The 20,443-nt window shown below is 37.3% G+C and overlaps 2 protein-coding genes across 5 annotated transcripts; both read right to left on the bottom strand.

Annotated features, from left to right (window-relative positions):
- Positions 1-135: 135 nt before the first annotated feature.
- Positions 136-4,802, bottom strand: zgc:136472 (uncharacterized protein LOC678514 homolog). Its single transcript, XM_056733951.1, has 11 exons — positions 4,317-4,802; positions 3,531-3,737; positions 3,011-3,144; positions 2,697-2,834; positions 2,436-2,540; positions 2,218-2,343; positions 1,941-2,138; positions 1,533-1,653; positions 1,187-1,368; positions 456-545; positions 136-368 (listed from the first exon to the last, which is right to left on the bottom strand). The coding sequence occupies exons 1-11, from the start codon at positions 4,474-4,476 to the stop codon at positions 306-308; spliced, it is 1,524 nt and encodes a 507-aa protein (XP_056589929.1). The 5' UTR covers positions 4,477-4,802; the 3' UTR covers positions 136-305.
- A 1,170-nt stretch (positions 4,803-5,972) lies between these two features.
- Positions 5,973-20,388, bottom strand: ubn1 (ubinuclein 1). 4 transcript variants are annotated; one of them, XM_056772655.1, is made up of 18 exons: positions 13,911-20,388; positions 13,708-13,806; positions 13,414-13,512; positions 13,177-13,317; positions 12,855-12,967; positions 12,287-12,719; positions 12,107-12,177; positions 11,896-12,025; positions 10,935-11,053; positions 10,643-10,762; positions 10,178-10,321; positions 10,021-10,071; positions 9,691-9,717; positions 9,553-9,592; positions 8,936-9,445; positions 8,586-8,808; positions 7,222-7,320; positions 5,973-6,761 (listed from the first exon to the last, which is right to left on the bottom strand). In XM_056772655.1, the coding sequence occupies exons 1-18, from the start codon at positions 14,280-14,282 to the stop codon at positions 6,709-6,711; spliced, it is 2,844 nt and encodes a 947-aa protein (XP_056628633.1). In that variant the 5' UTR covers positions 14,283-20,388; the 3' UTR covers positions 5,973-6,708. The 4 variants fall into 4 exon arrangements, with proteins under 4 accessions (XP_056628633.1, XP_056628640.1, XP_056628657.1 ...); XM_056772662.1 differs by having other exon boundaries at positions 12,855-12,949; XM_056772679.1 differs by lacking the exon at positions 7,222-7,320.
- Between the last annotated feature and the right edge of the window lie 55 nt (positions 20,389-20,443).

Below are 20,443 nucleotides of genomic sequence, written 5' to 3'. Positions count from 1 at the left end.
ATAGCTGTAAGTGTTACATAGATTTTTTTATTGTGCTCATAACGTGGGCCATAAAGAAATAGCTTGACTAACAGCGTTAAAAACATGCATGTACTTCTTGAATACCATACATACAAGCCAAGAATACCTTACATGTTACGTGATGTACGGTCAGTATTTTATTTTCAACGTAATTACTTACAGTCTTTAAAAAACTGAACTGATGTGTCAGTCTTCCCGATGTGTCCATAACCAGTCAAAAGTACAGAGCACATTAGCCATGTAATTTTATTTGAAACAACATCTACATTTAGACAATATGTGATTTAGAGCTCCTCTTTCTCTGCCGCCTTATGATGGTTAATATATTGCTTCCTCAATTCCTCCTCCTGCGGAAATATACGTATACGCGACATGAATATTATAAGATCTACAAGAAAACAAGAGAATAATGTTTCAGAGAAAGTTTATCTTACCTCAGCTCTGTCCCTTTTGGCTTTTTTTATTTCTTTTTCCATAAATTTAACTATATCCTTCAACTTCCGTTTGCCAGAATATGGCACCACCTGGCACATATTAAATATGAAAATAAGAAAACAGAAAGAGTACTATTAAACACTTTAAACACTTATCCTCAGTTTCACAGACAAGACTAGTCCCAGACTAAAAATAATGATCAAAATAGTTTGTCCCAACTGAAAATAACTCGCCCTGACATTTATTAAAATATGTGTCATTGTTTTGTCTCAAGATGCACATCAGTAATGTTTTCTTTTCAATGCAATTTTAATAAAAGCGACTTAAATAGCCTAGATTAACTAAGGCATAGTCCTTGCGTAAACCTTGTCTATGAAACAAGGCCTTAAAGCACAGTTGCATTATTAAGCAGATAAAAAGCACATACAAGAGTGAAAAGTATGGTGCCTGGCTAAAACCACCATATACATTTTACTGGTTTAATGGTTATAAAGGGAATTGATTTGTTTTTAATGGAGACTATAATATCCTTTATGGGTCTCTACTAAAGTATTGTTTTGGGTTCTAGTAGTGGGATGATGTTTCTCTGGTGAATAGTAACCATTAATAACATCTTTAAATCCTATTGGAATAAGGCCCGAATTACACTACATAAATAGATTTTTCAATGGTCTTTGGAATGAAAAAGCGTAATGTAAACATTTATGTTGAGATTATATCTAGTTCTTACCCTCTCTGCATAAACTGCAGGAAACAATTTGATTGATGGATATTTTTCCCCCAGATGAACGTTTATATCATTTGCGGAGACGTCAATTTCAGCGACTACAATATCTTCATTTTCACTGAAGTGTTGGGCAAGCTCCTCCCACAATGGAAACAAAACACGACTCTCTCTGCTCCAAGGTGCGTCTGTCAACAGGTTCAAACACTTTATATCTTCAAAATGTTTGTATGTTTAGGCACAGATTTGAACTTTGATCAGGCTAATAAAGCAAAATAACAATAAACTAGAAATGACACGATTCAGACTTGTCCTGAAAGACACTGGAGCGTAAATCTGTTGGGGTACTTACAGAAAAGTATAATGACATTTTTGTCATAGTTGAAGGCCACTTTTTCAAAGTTCATCCCAACCAGTTCCTTCACTGGCTGTTTGTCCCAGTTTTCGGGAATTGGCTCACTTTGGAGTTTTGGCTACAAAAATGCAATCAATAATATATACACAAATGAATTATAATGAACAGAATTATCATATAAACCACATATGGCTTTATAATTTATATAGTAAATTATTTTAATAAGATAGAATAATTTATACAAATTGTTATTGTTATACAAATTATCGATGTATTTAGAACTTAAGACTCATTATATAAAATGACAGCAACACACAGTAAAATACATGACATATAATAAATATAGAAAATGAAAGTGTAGCAGCGTACAAATACACTTTTTATAAATGAATTATGTACACTTACCTTGGCTTTTCCCTCCAGGTAATTCAAACAGAATTCTGAAAGACTGTCTTTATCAAACTTATCCGAGGCCAGCTGGAACTGTACATTATTTGATAAATTAACCATACGGACCACAGGTGCATCTTCCACCCTCACACGAAAATACTCCATTATACGTCCATTTCTTGTCTCGTTCACATTGACCATCACAAATAGAACCTAGAATAAACCAAATTTTGTAATGTGCATATATTGTGATTTAATATGTCCAATGTGTGTGTATATGATGAACACTAACCTTTCCTCTGAATTTTTCAGCTGTGGTCTCAAAAGTGCGGTTTATGTCTTTAAAGCCTTCATCAGCCTTATTGATAAACAGAAGCAAGTGATTCCGCACTACAGAGTTCAGGATCTTAGATGCTGTCTGGAGAGAAGGAGACCGAAAGTGTACGTTATTATATATAATGTGTGTGTATAATAGTATTGTAGCTTATATAAAAGTGTATATAAAGTTACCATTCCATTGTACTCAGTCACAAGTTTCATCTCATGCAGTCTGATAAACTCAACAAGATCTTCCTTTGTGCTTTTATCCATTTCAAACTGCTCATCTGGTTTATGCTAAAGACATTTACATAAATAAGACAAAAATGTGCATCATGCTTAAAAACAACCAAGAACCAGTTTATTAATATCTTGTGCTCTGTTTGTCTTTTGTCTGTATTTGAGAAAGGGCAGGAAATGCTGATTTAAACTGTTATTTTGACAGATTCTCACCTTCCTGATGAGGAGAACAGTATCCGTGCTAATGTCATACTTGCTGAAGATCTCAAGACTTCCTGTTACTCCGAACGGCAGGTCAGCAACGTCAATGGCTACTTCATAAAACACTTTCACAACGTCACCTTCAAGATCCTGCAATGCACAACAGATTCTTAAACTGGTAATGATTGGGTTAAACCAACTATGTATTTCTTATGTAAACTAGAACACGATAAATTATATCTAAAGAATATAGCATTTTATAATTGAAAATAAGTATCACAGTAAACTGATTTCCTAAAGAAAAATACATTTCTTAGACTAGTCACCTTAAATAATCCAAGAACCACAAGCTCATCTTCATCCATAAATGTTTCCAGATCGGTGAAATTACTAATGATGTCAGCACTCGGCCCATCTCTTCTTTTAAGCCACGTCAGGATGGAGGAGGAGCTCTTTAGAACTGGGGGCGGAGCCACACAAGAAACATTTTTGACATCATATATAACCATAATTATCTCAGTCTGAGGGAAAGATGCTGTAAACAATATTAGTATTAGTCATTTTGCAGACTTCTGAATTAGAGACCCCATCCCTTTAGCCACTCCCCTCTTTCTATCAGCCAATCCAATGTCAGCAAAGCTAACCATTCATTGTGATATTAAGAAAAATTGCTAATTTGACTAGTTTTGCCATACATTTACGAATGATTTAAAATACATCCAGGCTTTTGTCATTATCAGTGCATGCATTCCTTGAAAACCGAACCCATGATCTTGGTGTTTAGCTGCATAGTTGAGTTATTGAAAAGCATATATAGGCGACATAAGACTGAAATTTGAGCTTTACCAGGACAGTACACCGGGTTGTGTTTGTCTCCAGACAGGTACAGTAGTAGTGACGGCACTGATGTGACATTCAGCGACGCAGCCAGCTGTTTTTCCTTATTGACGTCTACTCCTCCCAACCGCACAGCAGATTCTGCATCCTTCAGCGCACTCGCTACCTTTCTGAACTCCAGAATAGTGCCAAGAGACTGACTAGAGAGAGGAGCATCTACAACAGGTACAAGACAATGATTTTTCCTTTTGCAAATGTGAACAGTCATTTTCTTAAGTAAACAAGAGCAATTCTGTGCTAGTCCCAGATGTGCAAAGTAATTTGGCTTGCACTTGCAATGCGTAATTCTGTTAGAAACACTGTAGACTTATGTATCTTCATTAGTGAATAAAAAGTCAGTTAGCGGACACTTTTCTCCGATGCAACTTCATATACGATAATTACAAGGACCATTCCCGTGGAGCGACCTGAGGATAGGTGCCCTGCTTGGAAGGCACGATCGTGACAGCACATAACTCATTACACATAGGGATCGAAACAGGAACTTTCCAGTTACCAGCCATGAGTTTTACACAAGCATAACCAGTCCTATTAATTTGGCGAAGGCTTATTTCAGAGGAGTCTTCGTATTATTCATATTATTTATATTCCTAATAAAATGTGCAGGAAAGTCCCCCGCAGGCCCGCAAGCATTACATTAAAACAGTCTGCGTTACAGCAGCTTTAAGTCTCTTAATGTTGTTGGAAGTCAATAAAAAGGCACACCCAGATATTCAGGTATATATATATACTCACAGAAGTGCACCAATAGCCGGTCATGCTGTTTAAGTGCTCGTCTGAAGTTGTTTTTCGTCAGCGTTAGAATGTTGTTTTCCTCTGGGATTGATTCTTTTTCGTCCAGAGCTCCAATTAAATACACGCACACGCTCAAACACAGCACAACGTTTGTCTTCATGGCGACTTCACCACCTCTGAGACCCACTAACCTTTGAGTCTGTGAGAATGTGTGAAAAGCTCTAAGGTAAAAGGCGTGTGCAGGCACCTTTGTTGTTTGGTGTTATCAGTGTGTACTTTGATAATGGACACTTTCGAGCCAATAGCAGAAGAGAAGCAGTGGATCAAGTCGTGCAAGTCTCAAGGGTGCGAGAAAAGAATGGATTTCTTCTGTAGATACCGCCGAACAATACCTTTTAATTTAAATCATCTGTGCGATGTTAAGCTTTTCCACAGTAAAACTGAAAGAAAGCACAATATTAACATCAGTGGTTGCATATTAAGTCATTGTGCAGACTGATCAAATTCTGTGCTGAGAGAAGTTATTTGTGTTAAAATAAGCAAAATCGCTGTTTGTGTGGACTCTAAAACATACCACCCCTTTGTTTTTTTAAAAACAGAAATGATTTGATGTTAAAAATTAATAATGTTGCGAGTTTTGAATAGTGCTGCCGTCATGCGTTTCATGTTAACCTCCAAATACTCCATTAGTGATTGCTGGTGATTCTAAATCCTTTATAGTTTTTTGCATTGCTGCATGTTTTGACTTTTTTAAAGAATAACTCTCAATTAGATGTTCTGTTTGTTTGTAGTTTATTTCATATGGAATATATGTCTTATGCTTAGTGTATTATGAGCGAGTTCCTTATCTTATTCAGAGCGGCTCCCTTCATCAGAGGTCACACCCAATTCTACTTTAGATTCTTTAGGACAATAGCCAGTATTTCACACCGAGCGTGAACAATAATGTTCTGGCCCGGTTGCAAGACTCCCCTTAGTTATCAAACTGTTACAATTAGAACTAAGGGGTTTCCTGCAACCGGGCCATGAACGGTAGCTTTAAAAGAAAGCATGGCAGCAAGAGTTCTACATATACCTTAACTTTTACAGGTCAACAAAGAAAGAACCTAAAACCGCTACAGGTTTTTCTGATGTATTTTTGGGGGGTTGTAGTTGGTGTTCATAGGGCATTATGTGGTGCCTGAGAATAACTAATGACAAACGTTCAGCGTTTCCAGATGAAAACAAACTTGCACAGCAACATCTAATTATAATAATATCTGAACTAAGCTTTTCTTGGATCTTTAAGCTGCGAACCGTAATTTTTGAATCTGCATTGGCATCTAAATTTACAAAAATTGCAGGTTACACACATTTTTTTGGTTGTCAAATGATGCAACACTGACTTTTTCCACAAAGGCTCATCAGACGAATTATGAAACATTATTGAAGCTTAGCATTGTGAATTAGTCGATTCTCGTTTATTTAACAATAAAAGTTTGCGATTGCAGCTTTAGGGACTTAACATAAGTAAGCTAGACCAATCTAATGTAAACTTTATTGTTGATATTTTCGTCTTTGTTATTTTAAGCAATTATTTGACCCTTCCAATCAAAAGAGGGTAAATAAACTGACACAATTTTCCTAAGACACATGGAATGCTGCTGAAACAATATCAATATTTTAGGAAACTTTATTTTTCCATAATACCCTTTCAAATAATTATTTTCAAAAGTCACATTTTAGCATGTCCAAAAACAAAAGCAAGTGCGTGTTCTCGTACATATTTTGCAGCATTTCTCCGTGGGAACCCAGTCATAACACCTAAACAGCCCTGAGATGATCACAGAGGCATAAATACTATTTCCCAGTCCAGTAAAAATAAACAAAGCCATCTTTGCCATCCATTAGCACGAACAATGCATTCACAGTTCATTTAGAGTACACAACAACACATACATATATAAAGTTAATCCTTAAGGATTGTGGCCCACGCCACCTGTCATAACTATTGTTCCAGACATTTTATAAATAGAATTGGATTATGGATGTTTACTGTATCGCCTTTAGGAGAGAGAAACTGGGATTCAAAAGCATCATGAATGGGAATAGAGAATTCAGTCGAGTAAGTGCATTTCAATAAGTGCAAAGGCCTGAACTGAGGCCACATGGCTGATCATATCAAATTATATCTTAAACAAAAGTCATAACACCACCATTCACAATTCTTGATCAGTGTATTTTGCTAACTGCAAATAAACATTCACCTCGAAGGAGTTTAGATTCTTACATTTCCGAACACAAGGTCTATTTCGGATGTTGAGTAGTCGGCTCTCTCTATCTGTTCAAGCTCACAACAACCTGTCTGGTTTCATTTGGTCTTTTGGTCACTTGGTCTTCCATTTCACTGTAATTAATGTAGTTTTCGGCGTGCGTTAAGCCCATCTGCGTGGATCTGATTTCCATCTGCGTAATATAAACATTTAATAATAAACATTTAATATTTAATATTATCTCTCAGAATAAACACTGATGTAATAGTTTATCAAGACATCATTACAATGAAGATTTAAATCAACGTGTAAAAACGTACGAAAGCAAAATATATTATAACCATTTCTATTATTAAATTTTTACGATTAGCGTTTTAAAATTTATCTAACCAAATTACATTACAAAATGACAATGTAGTGTAGTTTAAGAATAGCAATCTGCAGCCCTATTCTAAACCAATTTACTTTCAATATAAATAGGCTAGGCTAGAGATAAAGGCTTGGCATGCATTACTTTCATCAAACTTCAAAGTTAAACATTGAAATACAGAAAAGCATGCCAAGAGACAAATGCAATGCAAACATTAAGCTGCGCACAATGAATTATGTAGGCGTCTTTCTGTGGGTTTTCCAAAGGTGTGCAGTTACAGTACCTAAACCAAAGAGCCATGGTGTAATAGAATGAAGAGGAGCAGGAGAAGAAACAGGGACAGACAGAAGATGAAGAGTGCTAGAGCACAGCATGGAGTTACCTGAAACAGGAAAGAAATAAAGAAAACACCACATGACACTGGGGCCCATTCACTATAAGTCCGAATGCACGTACGTGGATAAAATCCCTGTGCAATTGTTTCAGAGCTTTATATTTATGTAGTACATTTTCATAAACTACTAAGGGATCTTACCATGTGTGCATAGGAGCACAATATTTATTTAAAGCCGAGTAAGAAACTATAGTAATAAACTATAACTATTAAAACATGCCTGTTTATTGAAATAAAAAATCTTGGCCTAAATATTATTTTAAAAACCTAAAATAAGACTAAAATAGAAATATTGACTCAAAAAACTAGATATGTTTAAGTTGACGCGCCAAAACTATTAACTGAATATAAATAAAAACTAAAAGAAAATAAATTTTTTATATCAACATAAAAAAACAAATTTTATAAATTGACAAAGCCTTTTTTATAAAAAATAAAAAAGCTTTTCTCCTTAATTTAAAAAATGTAACAATATACTATAACTAAACATATAAAAAGTTCATTAACAATAATTAAATTGATATTTAATTATATTTTAATAAAATATTACATTTCACATTAAATATTAATAAAATAACAATTACACCGTGTTCTTGTTCCAATGGGATTATTATTGCCGCATCAATTTTTAATTAAAATTGGTTCTAATGCGTTCCATTGTCCATTGCACCCCGCCCGGTGTAACACTGAACATCTTCATTCCAGGGTTATAGTTTTGTTTTCAAACTTATCTGCAGAGGACCTGTGGTAAACCTGGTGGATAATTTGTGCAATAACTTTTCCAAGCAAACTTTCAAAATATTATTAGTGAATGCGACCCATTGTTGCAGTACAGAAACGAAGGAAAGTGCTCTAAACGACATATTAGTGCTTACAGCAGTTTATTTACAACAGTGTATGAATATATTATGAACCTGTAAGGTGAAAGAGTTAATAAGTATAACTTATACACACAACAAACAATTGGGCAACATTTGTTTGTTAGAAAAGTTATACACCAACCTCTGGCTCAACCAATGATGGGAGACTAGGCCAGGGTCACCCACAGTAATCTGTTTTAAGAATGAATTGTCCATGTTTAGAATGCTAACTAACTTGTTATTGAATACGGTGCAGTATGTTAAAACTGCCTGCGTACTATAAATGTAGGGAAACCTGTTTTTAACCATTGGGTGCAGCTAGTACAGCAGATCATACACACAGGGTGATACTTTGGCCAAGTGTCCATTTATTAAGGATGATTATATGCTCACCATGTGTGAGACCATGCTGGAAGTTTCCCGGTGCTGGACCTTTGCAGCCTAGTGGTTGTCCGGGGAGCTTTGTGCCAGGGCTCAACCCAGGGAATGGGAGAGCATGCAGGGGGGCAAAGCTTGGTAAGATGCCTGGCTGTGCGGTGGTGGGGTAGGTGGATGGAAGTAGAGACATTGAAGGGGTGGGAAGAGCCGGATTCCCACATGAGATCTCACCGGCCGCCTGAAATACAGGAAAAATTAAGGAGATTCACATGCATGACACAATTTAGATATACTGTATCTTGAAAGGATAACTCATCCAAATTTCTGTCAACAATCAGTCCAAAAAGAAACTGCCTCCTACTCACTGCTGCCATGGATACAGGTGCATCTCCCATTGATGTGGTAGTGAGCAGTCTGGCGACGCCCTGCACCACTGATGGGCAGTGGCCCTGAGGACCATCGGGGGGCGCCACCAGCGTCAGCTTTGGAGTGGCCTTCTCCCCGCTCTGGAGTCGCTTTAGATCCGACTCCATACCAGTCCTGTTCCACATCATCTGACCTAATCCTTTTTCTGTAGAGACCGCTGTACCCTGTACCACACACTCCACACTCATTTGACTTCTCTGAGTGGCGGGATGGTGGTTCTCCAGCTGACTGCCACCTAGCGAGGGACGAACCACCCCTTCCATGTGATTGGCAGGATGGATAGAGAAGGTGGTAGATGTTTGTGTGTTTGAAGGAGTTTTGGCAGTGGTGCTCAGTGTGGCTCCAACTTCAGGCTGCATGCTCACAGGGACACTCAGACGCTTGCGTTTTATTGCTGGCGGGCCTTGAATGTCCAGAATGTTCTTATTGTCCTCAGGGTCAGCGCTGGCCTGTACAGGTAACATTGAGAAGATGGTTTAAATCCAGTGGCGTAACTTTATTTTTCCACAGATGAGTACACCATTATGCTAACGCTTAATAGGTTAATATATTGCACCTTTTTTAGTTTCGATGTGCCCATTGGTTTCTTTCTTGCCCTGTAAAAGATAGAAATGTCAATTTAGTTACAAACTCTGATGTTTTAGTTGAAGCTTTTAAGAATAATTCGCTAAATGTTAAAGCTGCAGTTCATTACTTCATAACTGCCTCTATATCACCTTTTCTGTTTGGAATAGAAACAGAAACAAACAAAAAAAGTAATTTGATGTTTTTAGCAGATTATTTTGCGTACTTTATGTGGGTTTAAGTCAAATTATGTCAAATTGGCAATTCTTGTAAAATTGTACCAGCTCGGATTAAAAACCATTATACACTTTTCATTGTGACTCTGTAAGGTAAGGGGATAGTTTTCAATATGGATTTTTAATTTTTGTAACTAATTTATATTAATTTTCAACAAAGTAAAGTCACATATCGTTTTAAACAACATGGTGGACCTTTAGAAATATGTCTTAGTCATACTTACACAACACCAGTAATGTGACCGTGTGCTTTTCGAGTTTCTATAAGCAGTATCCTGTTGAGAAAATGCTTTAATTATGTAACGGTTCTACACCTAGAACAAAGAAATATTGCGACAGATTACTTGTAAAATTAAAAACGTATTCCTCATTTTTGTTAACCTGGATTGCATCCATCCTTTAGGCCAAAGAGGTTTAACCTCAGCCTCCAAGAACACTTTGAGATACTCCTCCAAACTAGAACATGAAGGTGACTCCAAGTCATAGATGGTCATCTTCAAATTTACAATCTCACAGATTAACTCCCTGAAAGAGATGAGGTGAGATTTTATAAAATGTTTAAAGTTGCAATCATAACATTTTTTGATAAAAAAACAGTTTAGCAAGTATATTAAAATCATTCCTCAAAATGTTCTCCTTACCGTAACACAATTTGCAATAGTGATAATTTGAGATTTGAGTATGATTTTGTGGAAATATTAGTCTGAAATCATGTCATGTTCAAACAGAGATGGCGATAGAGAGACAACATAACATATTGATGCCTCAGATTTTTACCATCAGGTGTCAACATTTACTTTTGTCAAATAGATAGATTTATTCATGTAATATTTAAGCAAACCCAACCTGATTTCTTCGTTCCATCTAAATCTCTTCCGAGGTCCGAACACCCGTTTTCCACTCCTCTCCTCTTCTTCCTCATCAGAGCCATCGGCCACCCGTTGCTCCTTCTTGTCAGCCTCAAGCCTTAAAACACCCAAACAAACCATTTTCTTATATTTTATAGGAATGAGACAAATAAAAGTTGCATCCATAACAGACATATTACAATTTGTTATCCAGACGGTCCTTTTAAATGAAGTTTAGTGAAACATGGATCACAACAGTTTCTATAAAATCACTAAACGTGGCTCATTACTTTGCAGCTCGAGCTTCAGAATGAGCTTGGCAGTGGCTCTGGAAACGGATGATTTGTTCTGGCATTGATCTGGCAACCGCATTCTCTAGCTTCTGCAGGAGCTCTTTCAACCTCCCATCCTGGCCAGAAACACGACAAGCACATTAGATTTGTAAAGACGGTATTTGAAGAGATGTTTCCAAAATGAGATAACTCCTGTTTTAAAAAAAAAAAATCAAAGGCATTTCTTTGTTATTTTATCATGTTTTTATATGCTTTATTGTGTTAGTTAGCTGTATTTTTATAGTTAATATGTCTTAAATCAAAACAAACCAACTGGAGTTTGATTGATATTAATTGGAATGCACTTTTAAAACGGAGTTATCATTTTGGAAATAAACTCTTCATTTACTTACTGTGCTATTTCACTAAATAATAAGTAAATAAGTAATAATAGTAGATAAAAGGAAGGGGAAAAATAAATGATAATAAAAAATAAAAAAGTAAGTAAATCAGCTTTAAATTATGTAAAGAATGCGTTTCCCGGACAGGGATTAATACTAGTCCTAGACTAAAATAAATATTAGACTAGAGCTGTCCAAACTGAAAACAACTTGCACTGACATGCAAAAGTCAATGACAATGGCACTGATGTATTTTTATGCAAGACATAATGTCTACATAAATGTCCTAATTCAATCCGGACCTAGTCCTGGTTTAAAATAATCCCTGTCTGGGACACCACCCCATTTTGTGGTATTTCTTGAAGATATAGGTGGTTTTATGAGTGTTGCTAGGTGGTTGCCAAATCAGGGGAGGAATCCCCAAATCTTTGATATTCTGGTTGCCAGATTGCAAAAATTTCTTCAAGTCTCAATAAATGATTATTTGTTAAGGGAGGAGTATGGTTACCGAAGACGTAAAAAAAAATTAAGGGATTTTCTGCAATATATCTGTGTGGTGCATTTGTGAGGTCACAGACCTGCTGTAGATTGTGAAGCTTTTTGGCTCTTTTAACCAGAGTTCCTTTGCTGCAAGACAGCTGGGATGCCAAGTAGGAGAAGATCCTGGAGCGTACTTTGCCACTCAGCTTTTTAGAGCTCACTTCCACTCTGAATATAAAACAAGAGGAGAATTTGTAGAAATGTATGTCTGTTTCTAAAAAAGTGGGGAGAAGGATAGGGTAAACTCACTCTAGTAAAACATTGCTGAGCTCAGAAGACAAAACCTCCATCTTATTTTGTCCTTCAACTTTCTTGACGGCCTAAAGAAAATAATTAGGACCAGAATAAATGAACACATTTAATCCTCCGATATATATTTATGTATTTTTATCCAAAGCTTGCATGCATTAAAAGTATACATCACTGTACCTGAGTGAGTTCTTGAATGCGTTGCTCTAGCATAGGAGGAAGACCCTCAGGAAGCGAAGCAGGGGGCTTCGTGATGACCTGCTCTATCAGAACCTCCCCATTTTCCTCCTGGCTTGGAGAGCAGATGTTCTGCGGTTCCCCCAAGAGCCCGTCCAAGTCAAAGTCTAGCTCAGCTGCCTTCACCGCCTGAAGGAGATCATCAGCACTGGCAGAACCAATGAGTGTGAGAAGAGGGTCAGCAGATATGGGCGGATCTTGACCCTCCGCTTGCATGATGGCACAGCTGTGATTGAGAGCTTGATCTCTCTCTCTAGCATTAAACATTTGCAGCTGTTGAAGTTTTTCCTTATGGAACTTCTTCAGCATCTTATCGATGCTCAGAGGCTTTTTGCTTTTCTTCTTCATCTGTTCTGGTGGCTCGTCTTGCTGGTCGCTGGAAAGAGGAGAATGAAAGGAAACAATGACACAACTCATTCAACTGCAAATATACAAAGTAAATAATATGTCTTTCTACAGTAAACTGTAGATCTCCGTAATAGTATAATTGTTAGAAAGAAAGAAAACAAACCTCTTTTTGACCACCTCGTCTTCATTCTGTTCCAGCATGTCATCTTTCTTCTTCTTACCCATCTTCTGGTCTTTTCCCTGCTTAATCTTACGTTTCTGTGAGGAGATTTGAATCTAATGAGACAATAATGCATGTTTTCCATGAATGAACAGTTTTGGACATATTACAGTGTGATATTGCCATAAACATTTAACCTCACACAAATTGCAACTGTACATTAGAATCTTACTCATATTTGATATGGCAGCCCATGTGAATTAGTTCAGTGTTGGTCTGAACCATCAAGCTTCGATTAAATTGTCTTGAATTATTATTTACGCACCTTGGGTTTGAAATTGTCGTCAAAATCACTTGTCTCGTTCTTCTGACCCCCTTCAGATGCTGGCCGGAACTGCAGAGTTCCTGAGTTGATGTAGAAGCCGCCATATTTGGTGGTAAGGGAAGCTGGAACCAGCTCATCATACTGTCGCGAAGCAGGTGGATAAATAATTTGAGCGCAACATTCACGTGAAATGGAAAATAATCGAAACCAGATGTTTTCTGTGAGCAAAGGACTCACAGCTTCAGAATTATCAATGAATGAATCCGATTCATCGTAACCAAATCCTATATCCACCAGATCCTGGACTCTGTCTTTTTTCTTTTTGCAATATCCACCCTAAAAAACAAAGATGTATATTCAAAGTAAAGGCAGTTGAAATATCCTGATTTCTGATCTCTTTGTCCATCTTTAGAGTTAAAAACTGTCATTTCATATCACTTGTGCATCTGCATTTACAATTGGACTTTTTTACACATTTTTTTACTTTAGACCAACAATTTAATACTCAACTTGAAGTATTTGGGTACTTACATATTTCCCTTCAAACTTTCTCGCAAGTGCCTCCAATTCATTTCTCTCTCTGTCTTCGGCAACTTCATCTGCCTTCTGCAATTTCTTCTCAGGAGTTTGCTTCAAAAACATTCAAACAAGACCCACTTTTTCATGACAAATACTTATTTAAACCCTTCATTTACAGTAAACAACGTATGAAACAGACGCACACTAATCTCTACCTTTGAGCAGATGAGATCTGGGTAGTTGAACTCCGGGCAGCGTTGCTCGTCCGGCTCGAATAGTGTGAGTTCCAGTCTCTTTTCTGCTGGGGGAGATGTAAATTCAGACTCTGTCGTTGTTGCCAGTAAATCCAAATCGACTGGTTGGTCATTGGTCTCGGAGACGGGAGGTATGGTGGGAAGAGGGAAGTGTGCGTTGCTGGACAGTGCGGTCAGTTGAATTCGTCTCGATGCGGCCATTGCGCAGGACGCACGCTTGCCACCAGTCTTCCCAACACAGGTGCGATTAATTATAATCCTCCAATAGAGATCAGTGTCATTTCCCTCGCGTGAAAAGGAAGTCGGCGTTTTTGCGGGTATTGCAATGGGCATTCGTGCGTTTCGGAGAACACAATAGCAACACGGTAAAAAAGCAATGTAGCGCCGATTGATATTTATCTACCCATCTCATGTAACGGCGGTGTGCTGTGTTTTACGGCTCTTCGCGAACGCCGAACGGGTTTATTCTATCTCTGCGGCCCATTGAAGAGTCGTAAAGCCGAGGTCACGCCGACAGTCAACATTCGCCATGAAGACATCGATTTATCATCGCTGTCTGATATTATTGTTGTGAAATCCAGGGTACAATTGGGATGTAGTCCGTTTAGATGCATCCAGTACGGGTTTGTAGGTGGTCAGTACGCGTTATCTAGCCTTGACTGTCAGCTATTTTACTTGCGATACATTTTAACCAGAGATTCAGATTTTATCACTGAAATGGACACCCCACAACGATATCTATGCCCACAACTATTTCCAAAATCACAAATGGGTGCTCTCATTGGACAGACCGCTGTCTAGTCAGTTCGGTCGTCATCATTCTGCGCCTGATTTACTTTAGTGTAGCTGTAGAAACAAAACACAAAATATTTACCTTTAAAATATCAATTTTAAAGGTAGCTTAAATAGTTCATATCTATTCGACTGGAGCGTTGTTGGTACGAACGTATAAGCCATTACTGTCTTGGTCTACGTTTATGCATGGCTTTATAGCGTAGTTGAAGAGAATCATATAAATTATACTGACTTAACTATTATTTATTATTATTTACTTAGAATACAGTTTTTACTGTCTAAAGTGCTTGCATACCAAAATAATTGCATGGTGCTGTCCGTGGTCCTGAATCGCTTGCCTATGGACATGTAATTTATACACTTTATTTGACAAATATGTATCTCTTGATACTGTTATTCTAATAGCTAAAGTCTGTTAATCAAATATATTTACACTTCGAATGTGAGAATATCAGTAAGGTTTAGCCTCTTATTTGTATGTATTATCATCAGTTGTGCTGTGCGACATTGACAAACATGCTCGGCCTATATGCGATATGATAATGCTTAAGGTCTGTAAAATGAGTTTAAACTATATCAAAATATATTTAAAAACTGGAAATTTTCAGCCAACATACATGGTTCACATTCTTTTCAGTTATTGATTATCTTCCACACATCAGGCACAGCAGCTCTGCTATATGCATCAACTTGAAACTTTGATACTTTTTTATATCACTAAGTATAGCGACACGCATATCGCGATATGCACGTTCAGAATTTTCCGATAAATTAAAACATATATATTGTGCAGCCCTTATTATCAGTGTTTCAGTGTGGTGCCCAAGCAATTTTCACTTACGCACACTTTCCACCAAAATTGTAGTAAAACTTGTTAAAAAATAAATTAACCAAATTAAAAGACCCAAAAAAAGAAGACACCTACATAATACATAATGCCTGGATAGGGGCTTCCATGACATGAAGCAAAAAGTTAGTATCATTTAGATCGAGTCAAGGAAAGAATAATTTTGACTTGGGATAAATATCTCTTGGGAACACCTTAACGAGACAATTCTTTGTTCTGTGCTAACACAGGTGACCAATAGATGGCGGCAGAATTCCTAAAACTGAACTAATTTGTTGGCTCGACCTACAAAAATAAGGTGTGGGTGTCAGACCACAGTATAGATGAAGTCTGTCCTAATGACACGCAGGCTTTAGATGGTATTGTTTTGCATGTTGTTTACATTTACGGATTTGGCAGACGCTTTTATCCAAAGTGACTTACATTGCATTTTATAATATTTTATTTCTGGCTATGTGCAATGCCCTGTAATCGAACACATGTCCTTGGCGTTGCTAGAGCCATAATCTTACCACCGAGCCACAGGAAAGTAACTATGTAAAGCTCTTGTAAAAATACAGTGCAGAATGACTAACATTGGAGGGAGTGAAATAGTTTTGCAGTTAGTTAGTAATATATCCTGAATGTATTATATATTTATATATCTATAAAAGAATTATTGTACTTCATATGATGTGTTACCAGTCTCCGTTGCACTTGTCTTTCGTTTAATATAGTTTTTTATTTCGTAGAAAAAAAGCACATCCATTTCAATCAACGGCCTTTTTTATTTTTATTATTACTGTAATTAATAATAATCAACAAAGACATGTTCAGATAATTTTTATTTAAAATGAAATAGAATCCAGTCGAAGTCAATAGATATTATTAAATATATTCATATTAAAACCTACGGAATTTTGTTTGAAAGTGAGGAAGAAATAATAGGCCTGTTTAATAGAACCCGGTGTTGATTGATTTAGTCAATCATAATTTGGCTCTCACTGTTTGATTGCATGCGTATTGCAAATATTGCGAGAGAGAGAGAAAGAGAGAGAGAGCAGGATCGTGGGTATCTGCCAGATGGTTGCACACCTGCTACATCATCACCAGTGTCTGTATCTCTAATAGGCCAATCTAATATGACTGACATAAAGATCACCTTAAAGGGTCTGGCGATTAAGGATCAACCACCTACCCACCCTTCAGTGTCTCCTCATTTCAGTGTTTATTTTGTTCTCCAAGTCCTTGACACGTGTGTCGTCAGAAAAACTCCTGTTTGGCCATTTCTGTATTTTCCCGACTCTCTTATTGCCTTTTAATATAGTTTTTTTTATTCCGTAGAAAAAAGCACACCATGCACATTTCGATTAACGGCCTTATTTTGACATTTTCTTCTATTGAAAATATCAAAGTCTTTCTTTGGCTGCATTAAGATTCACCTCAGCTTCTGTACTACCGGCGCTCACCGAGGTACGAGCCTCTTATGAATCGAATTTGACAGTCACAAAGGCGTCATAATTGCCGTCTGTCGCATTCCATTCCATGTTAACATATCACAAACTTATTCAAACGTAATTCGGGACGCATATGTTTTCTCTCTCTCTATTTCTCTCTCTCTATCTCTCTCTCGGTTTTCTTTCTCTCTAGCAATTATAAATGAATTTCACGCTGTAGGCTTTTAATGCTAATAAGATCCCCCTCCCTGCTGGCTCGCGAACGCACAGGCCAGTCTCTCTGACAAACAGGGCGCGAAAACCCGTGGTGTGCGAGAGGGACGTGTATGGCTTTTTGAGAGAGAGAGAGAGAGAGAGAGTACGGAGGATCAGATTGCATCCTTTTTGTTTAACCAGACTCCTGTTTCAATGAGCTAATGGAGCGGAAGAGATTGGCGCCCCGCGGCTAGAGAAGGCCGACAGAAGCGCCGAATTAAAAAAGGTGTCAATAAATGTGCGAAAGACAATGGGCTAAAATACACAAGCTTTATATGGGGGACAAAGGGGGACAGATGGAGGGTGGGGAGGGGTTCCGACACTGACAGGACCCCTCAGCGTTTCATCAGAGCGGAGAGAGAGTTACAATATTGTCCCGGGATGATTTAAAGCGCTCTGGGACGCAGGTCCCCAAAGTGAATAATTTAGTCCTTTATTAACTTGAGCAAACATGAACTGTTTTTAATTAACTAGTTAGACCAGAGTAAGGCTGGCCCATTTATTCATCAGCGGGTATAGTTAAAGAAAAACTGCTCAAATTTAGTGAAACATCCTTTTGACTTGGGTGCATTATTTGCAATAATAGACAAGGAATAGTTCACAATCGCTGGGTTTATTTCCCCGAACAAGGAAAAGTTTAATATTGTAAAACTGTCAAAAAGAAGTTCATGTCTTTTTTATCGGGCATCTTTGAATGGTTTGTTGTTTAGTAAGTTCATTTTTACCTAACTTAAGTAGCCATATCGATGAAGCAATGACTTTAATTACCACTAGGGTGCGTTTTGACATCTAGGCCTACATATTCGTCCATTGAGTGGCTTAATAAAGACTTTGTATTTACAGTTATGTGTACAATTATGTATCTAGTCTTTATTAGATTTCCACTTTTATTCTTATTGTGTTAAACTTACCATGTCCTAATAAATATTCGTGCATAACATAATAACGTGTATATATTTACACCACCAATATTTATAGAAATGCTTGTTTGTGTAAGATATACAACTTTTAAGAGGAATGCACCTTCAAATTGACATTTGTGAGGAACTGTGAAAAATTGGATAAGTTTGAGATATTGAAGATCGATGTCTGGATAATACGTGACTATATCAAATAGAAGTCGATTACAGCGTTGTTTACAGTGGGTGGGACAAGATATCTATTTTGGACAATAAGGGAAGGGCAATGAAGGCAATTCATTAAGAAGCTGAGTTAACCTGCCTCGTCTTAATTAAAACATCTTCGCTAGTTTACAGTGTGTTTGCTGGCGCGTCTCTTGGGTGTTGGGTTTCCTGCGAGCAGCAGATGGCCGCGCTGGCCGAAATAATAGTTGACGCACCCCCTCCCATGCTTCATTGTACCAGATCTGAACAACGTGAGACCGCAAATCACCGGGGGATTAGAACAGCGTGGATAACAAAGAGACATTAACTATTCAAGGCCCTCACCAACCACCGCAGTCAGTGCATCAGGACCGTGATTGATATCCTCGAGAACGACAAGAGTCATATTATGTCTATAATATGTAGGCCTATTTGTTGGGATTGGACGAGAGAGAGAGAGAGAGAGAGAGAGAGAGAGAGAGAGAGATGCGTAATTCTAAATTGAATGACAAACTTCCATCTGCCAAATCTCCCTGCGATCTGTCACCACCGATAACCAACCTGACAGCTGAAAACACATTGTTATAAGAGAAAGTTCATTTCTGACATGTATTGAAACACATAATTCTTACGATATTTCTGCAAATAGCTGTTTTTACAATTTTACATTTAATAGTTCCAAAGGTTAGCCCGAGGCTAAAAGTAACACCTTTTACCCCATACATATTTCTTTTTTTACAGTTATTGCATTGCTGACCCATTCCTTAGGCCAGTGTACTTTTATTGTGTCCACTTGCTATTACAAAAAGACACTTATGATCCATAGGCGTTTGATACAAAACCAATAAACTGTCGACTAAAAAAACGAATCAAATTTCCGACTGTGATCTCAGACTGTTTTACAAGTTGAAATCATCAAATATTATAAACATCTGACAGCATACTGTACACAGTTTACAAAATCACACACGTACAAGACTTCATCGCTGGGTGGCGATAAAGCAATGCTTTCTTTTTCACGTGTCAGTTTACTTGTAGTTCAAGTTTGTTGTGTCCGCTGATACCTGCTGCTTCACCTTCTTCATTGTAGTCGAATGCAAGTTTGCATAGTTTACAGGTTTATTTAGCTCATCCCCGATTTGTTTTAGGAGTGAATACGCCCTCACCCCATGCACTTGCCAACACTTACACACTAATGTGCACCTCTTATATATGATTAACCGATGAAAATTGTGGGCTTTTAAAATATGCAAATAACTCTCACGAAGGCTCGGAAGTAAAACCGGCGTCACCATTCCTCAAATGATATCATTACTATATTTTAAAAATGTTAATCTGTTCAATGGATTTCCCGCGGGAGGCAAGTAAATTACTTCTATTTCCGTGCGTGCCAGCGCGAGGCACAGGGAAGCGACAAGCACCTTCGATTCGATTATTACAAATTAACAATCCCTGCTCAGGTCAGTCACGCGTTGCACATTTCTGGCATATTAAGCACGTTTTAACAAAGGGCGATAAATCAGTTTTAATTGAAATGTATTATTATTATTATTATTAATAATAATAAATGCAGATCAGGCTATAATTCTGTAGCATAATTTGTGGGGCGTGTTTTTTTACTTTAAATTGGAAATGAAGTGATTTAAAACTCTCAATCAATCGCTTTCACTTTTTTGCAGACAGCTCAACAATTGCAGATAATTATTGCAAAGAAAAGTTTTAATTGCGTGATTAGCTGAGCGGGATTAGAGGGAAATGTGCCCGGTGGGATAGCCTACTTCCCACTAAAACACCCGACTCTACTTGAGTGAAACAAAAACACAGAATGCAAAATCGTTTTACACTTTAATTGCTTCCGTTTGTGGATCAAATGACTTTCAACAATTAATTTACGTTTCACACTCTAATTATCGGTACATCGAATAATGTGCAGCTCCGTTTTGATAGCTACAGATGAACTCATATAAAGTTAATTTAGTAATTAAACCCTTCAAAACTTTATTGATTTTTATTTAAACCTCTTATTCTGAGATAATTGGTTTTATAATTATTTAACCT

The sequence above is a fragment of the Triplophysa dalaica genome, chromosome 2 (assembly GCF_015846415.1).
Source record: "Triplophysa dalaica isolate WHDGS20190420 chromosome 2, ASM1584641v1, whole genome shotgun sequence".
Lineage (NCBI taxonomy): Eukaryota > Metazoa > Chordata > Actinopteri > Cypriniformes > Nemacheilidae > Triplophysa > Triplophysa dalaica.
Note: the sequence above shows the minus strand (reverse complement) of the source record. Positions and strands in the feature narration are given on the sequence as shown.

Bases quoted from the DNA above. Each gene is read 5' to 3' on its own strand.
- zgc:136472 (XM_056733951.1), bottom strand. From the start codon at position 4,476: ATGAAGACAAACGTTGTGCTGTGTTTGAGCGTGTGCGTGTATTTAATT. The intron at 2,835-3,010 runs GTGACTAGTCTA...TGTGCATTGCAG, and splicing joins TGGTTCTTGGATTATTTAAG to GATCTTGAAGGTGACGTTGT. The intron at 2,344-2,435 runs GTAACTTTATAT...CCTTCTCTCCAG, and splicing joins TGACTGAGTACAATGGAATG to ACAGCATCTAAGATCCTGAA.
- ubn1 (XM_056772655.1), bottom strand. From the start codon at position 14,282: ATGCCCATTGCAATACCCGCAAAAACGCCGACTTCCTTTTCACGCGAG. The intron at 10,072-10,177 runs GTTAACAAAAAT...TTTTCTCAACAG, and splicing joins AAAGGATGGATGCAATCCAG to GATACTGCTTATAGAAACTC. The intron at 9,718-10,020 runs GTAAGTATGACT...TATTCCAAACAG, and splicing joins GGTCACATTACTGGTGTTGT to AAAAGGTGATATAGAGGCAG.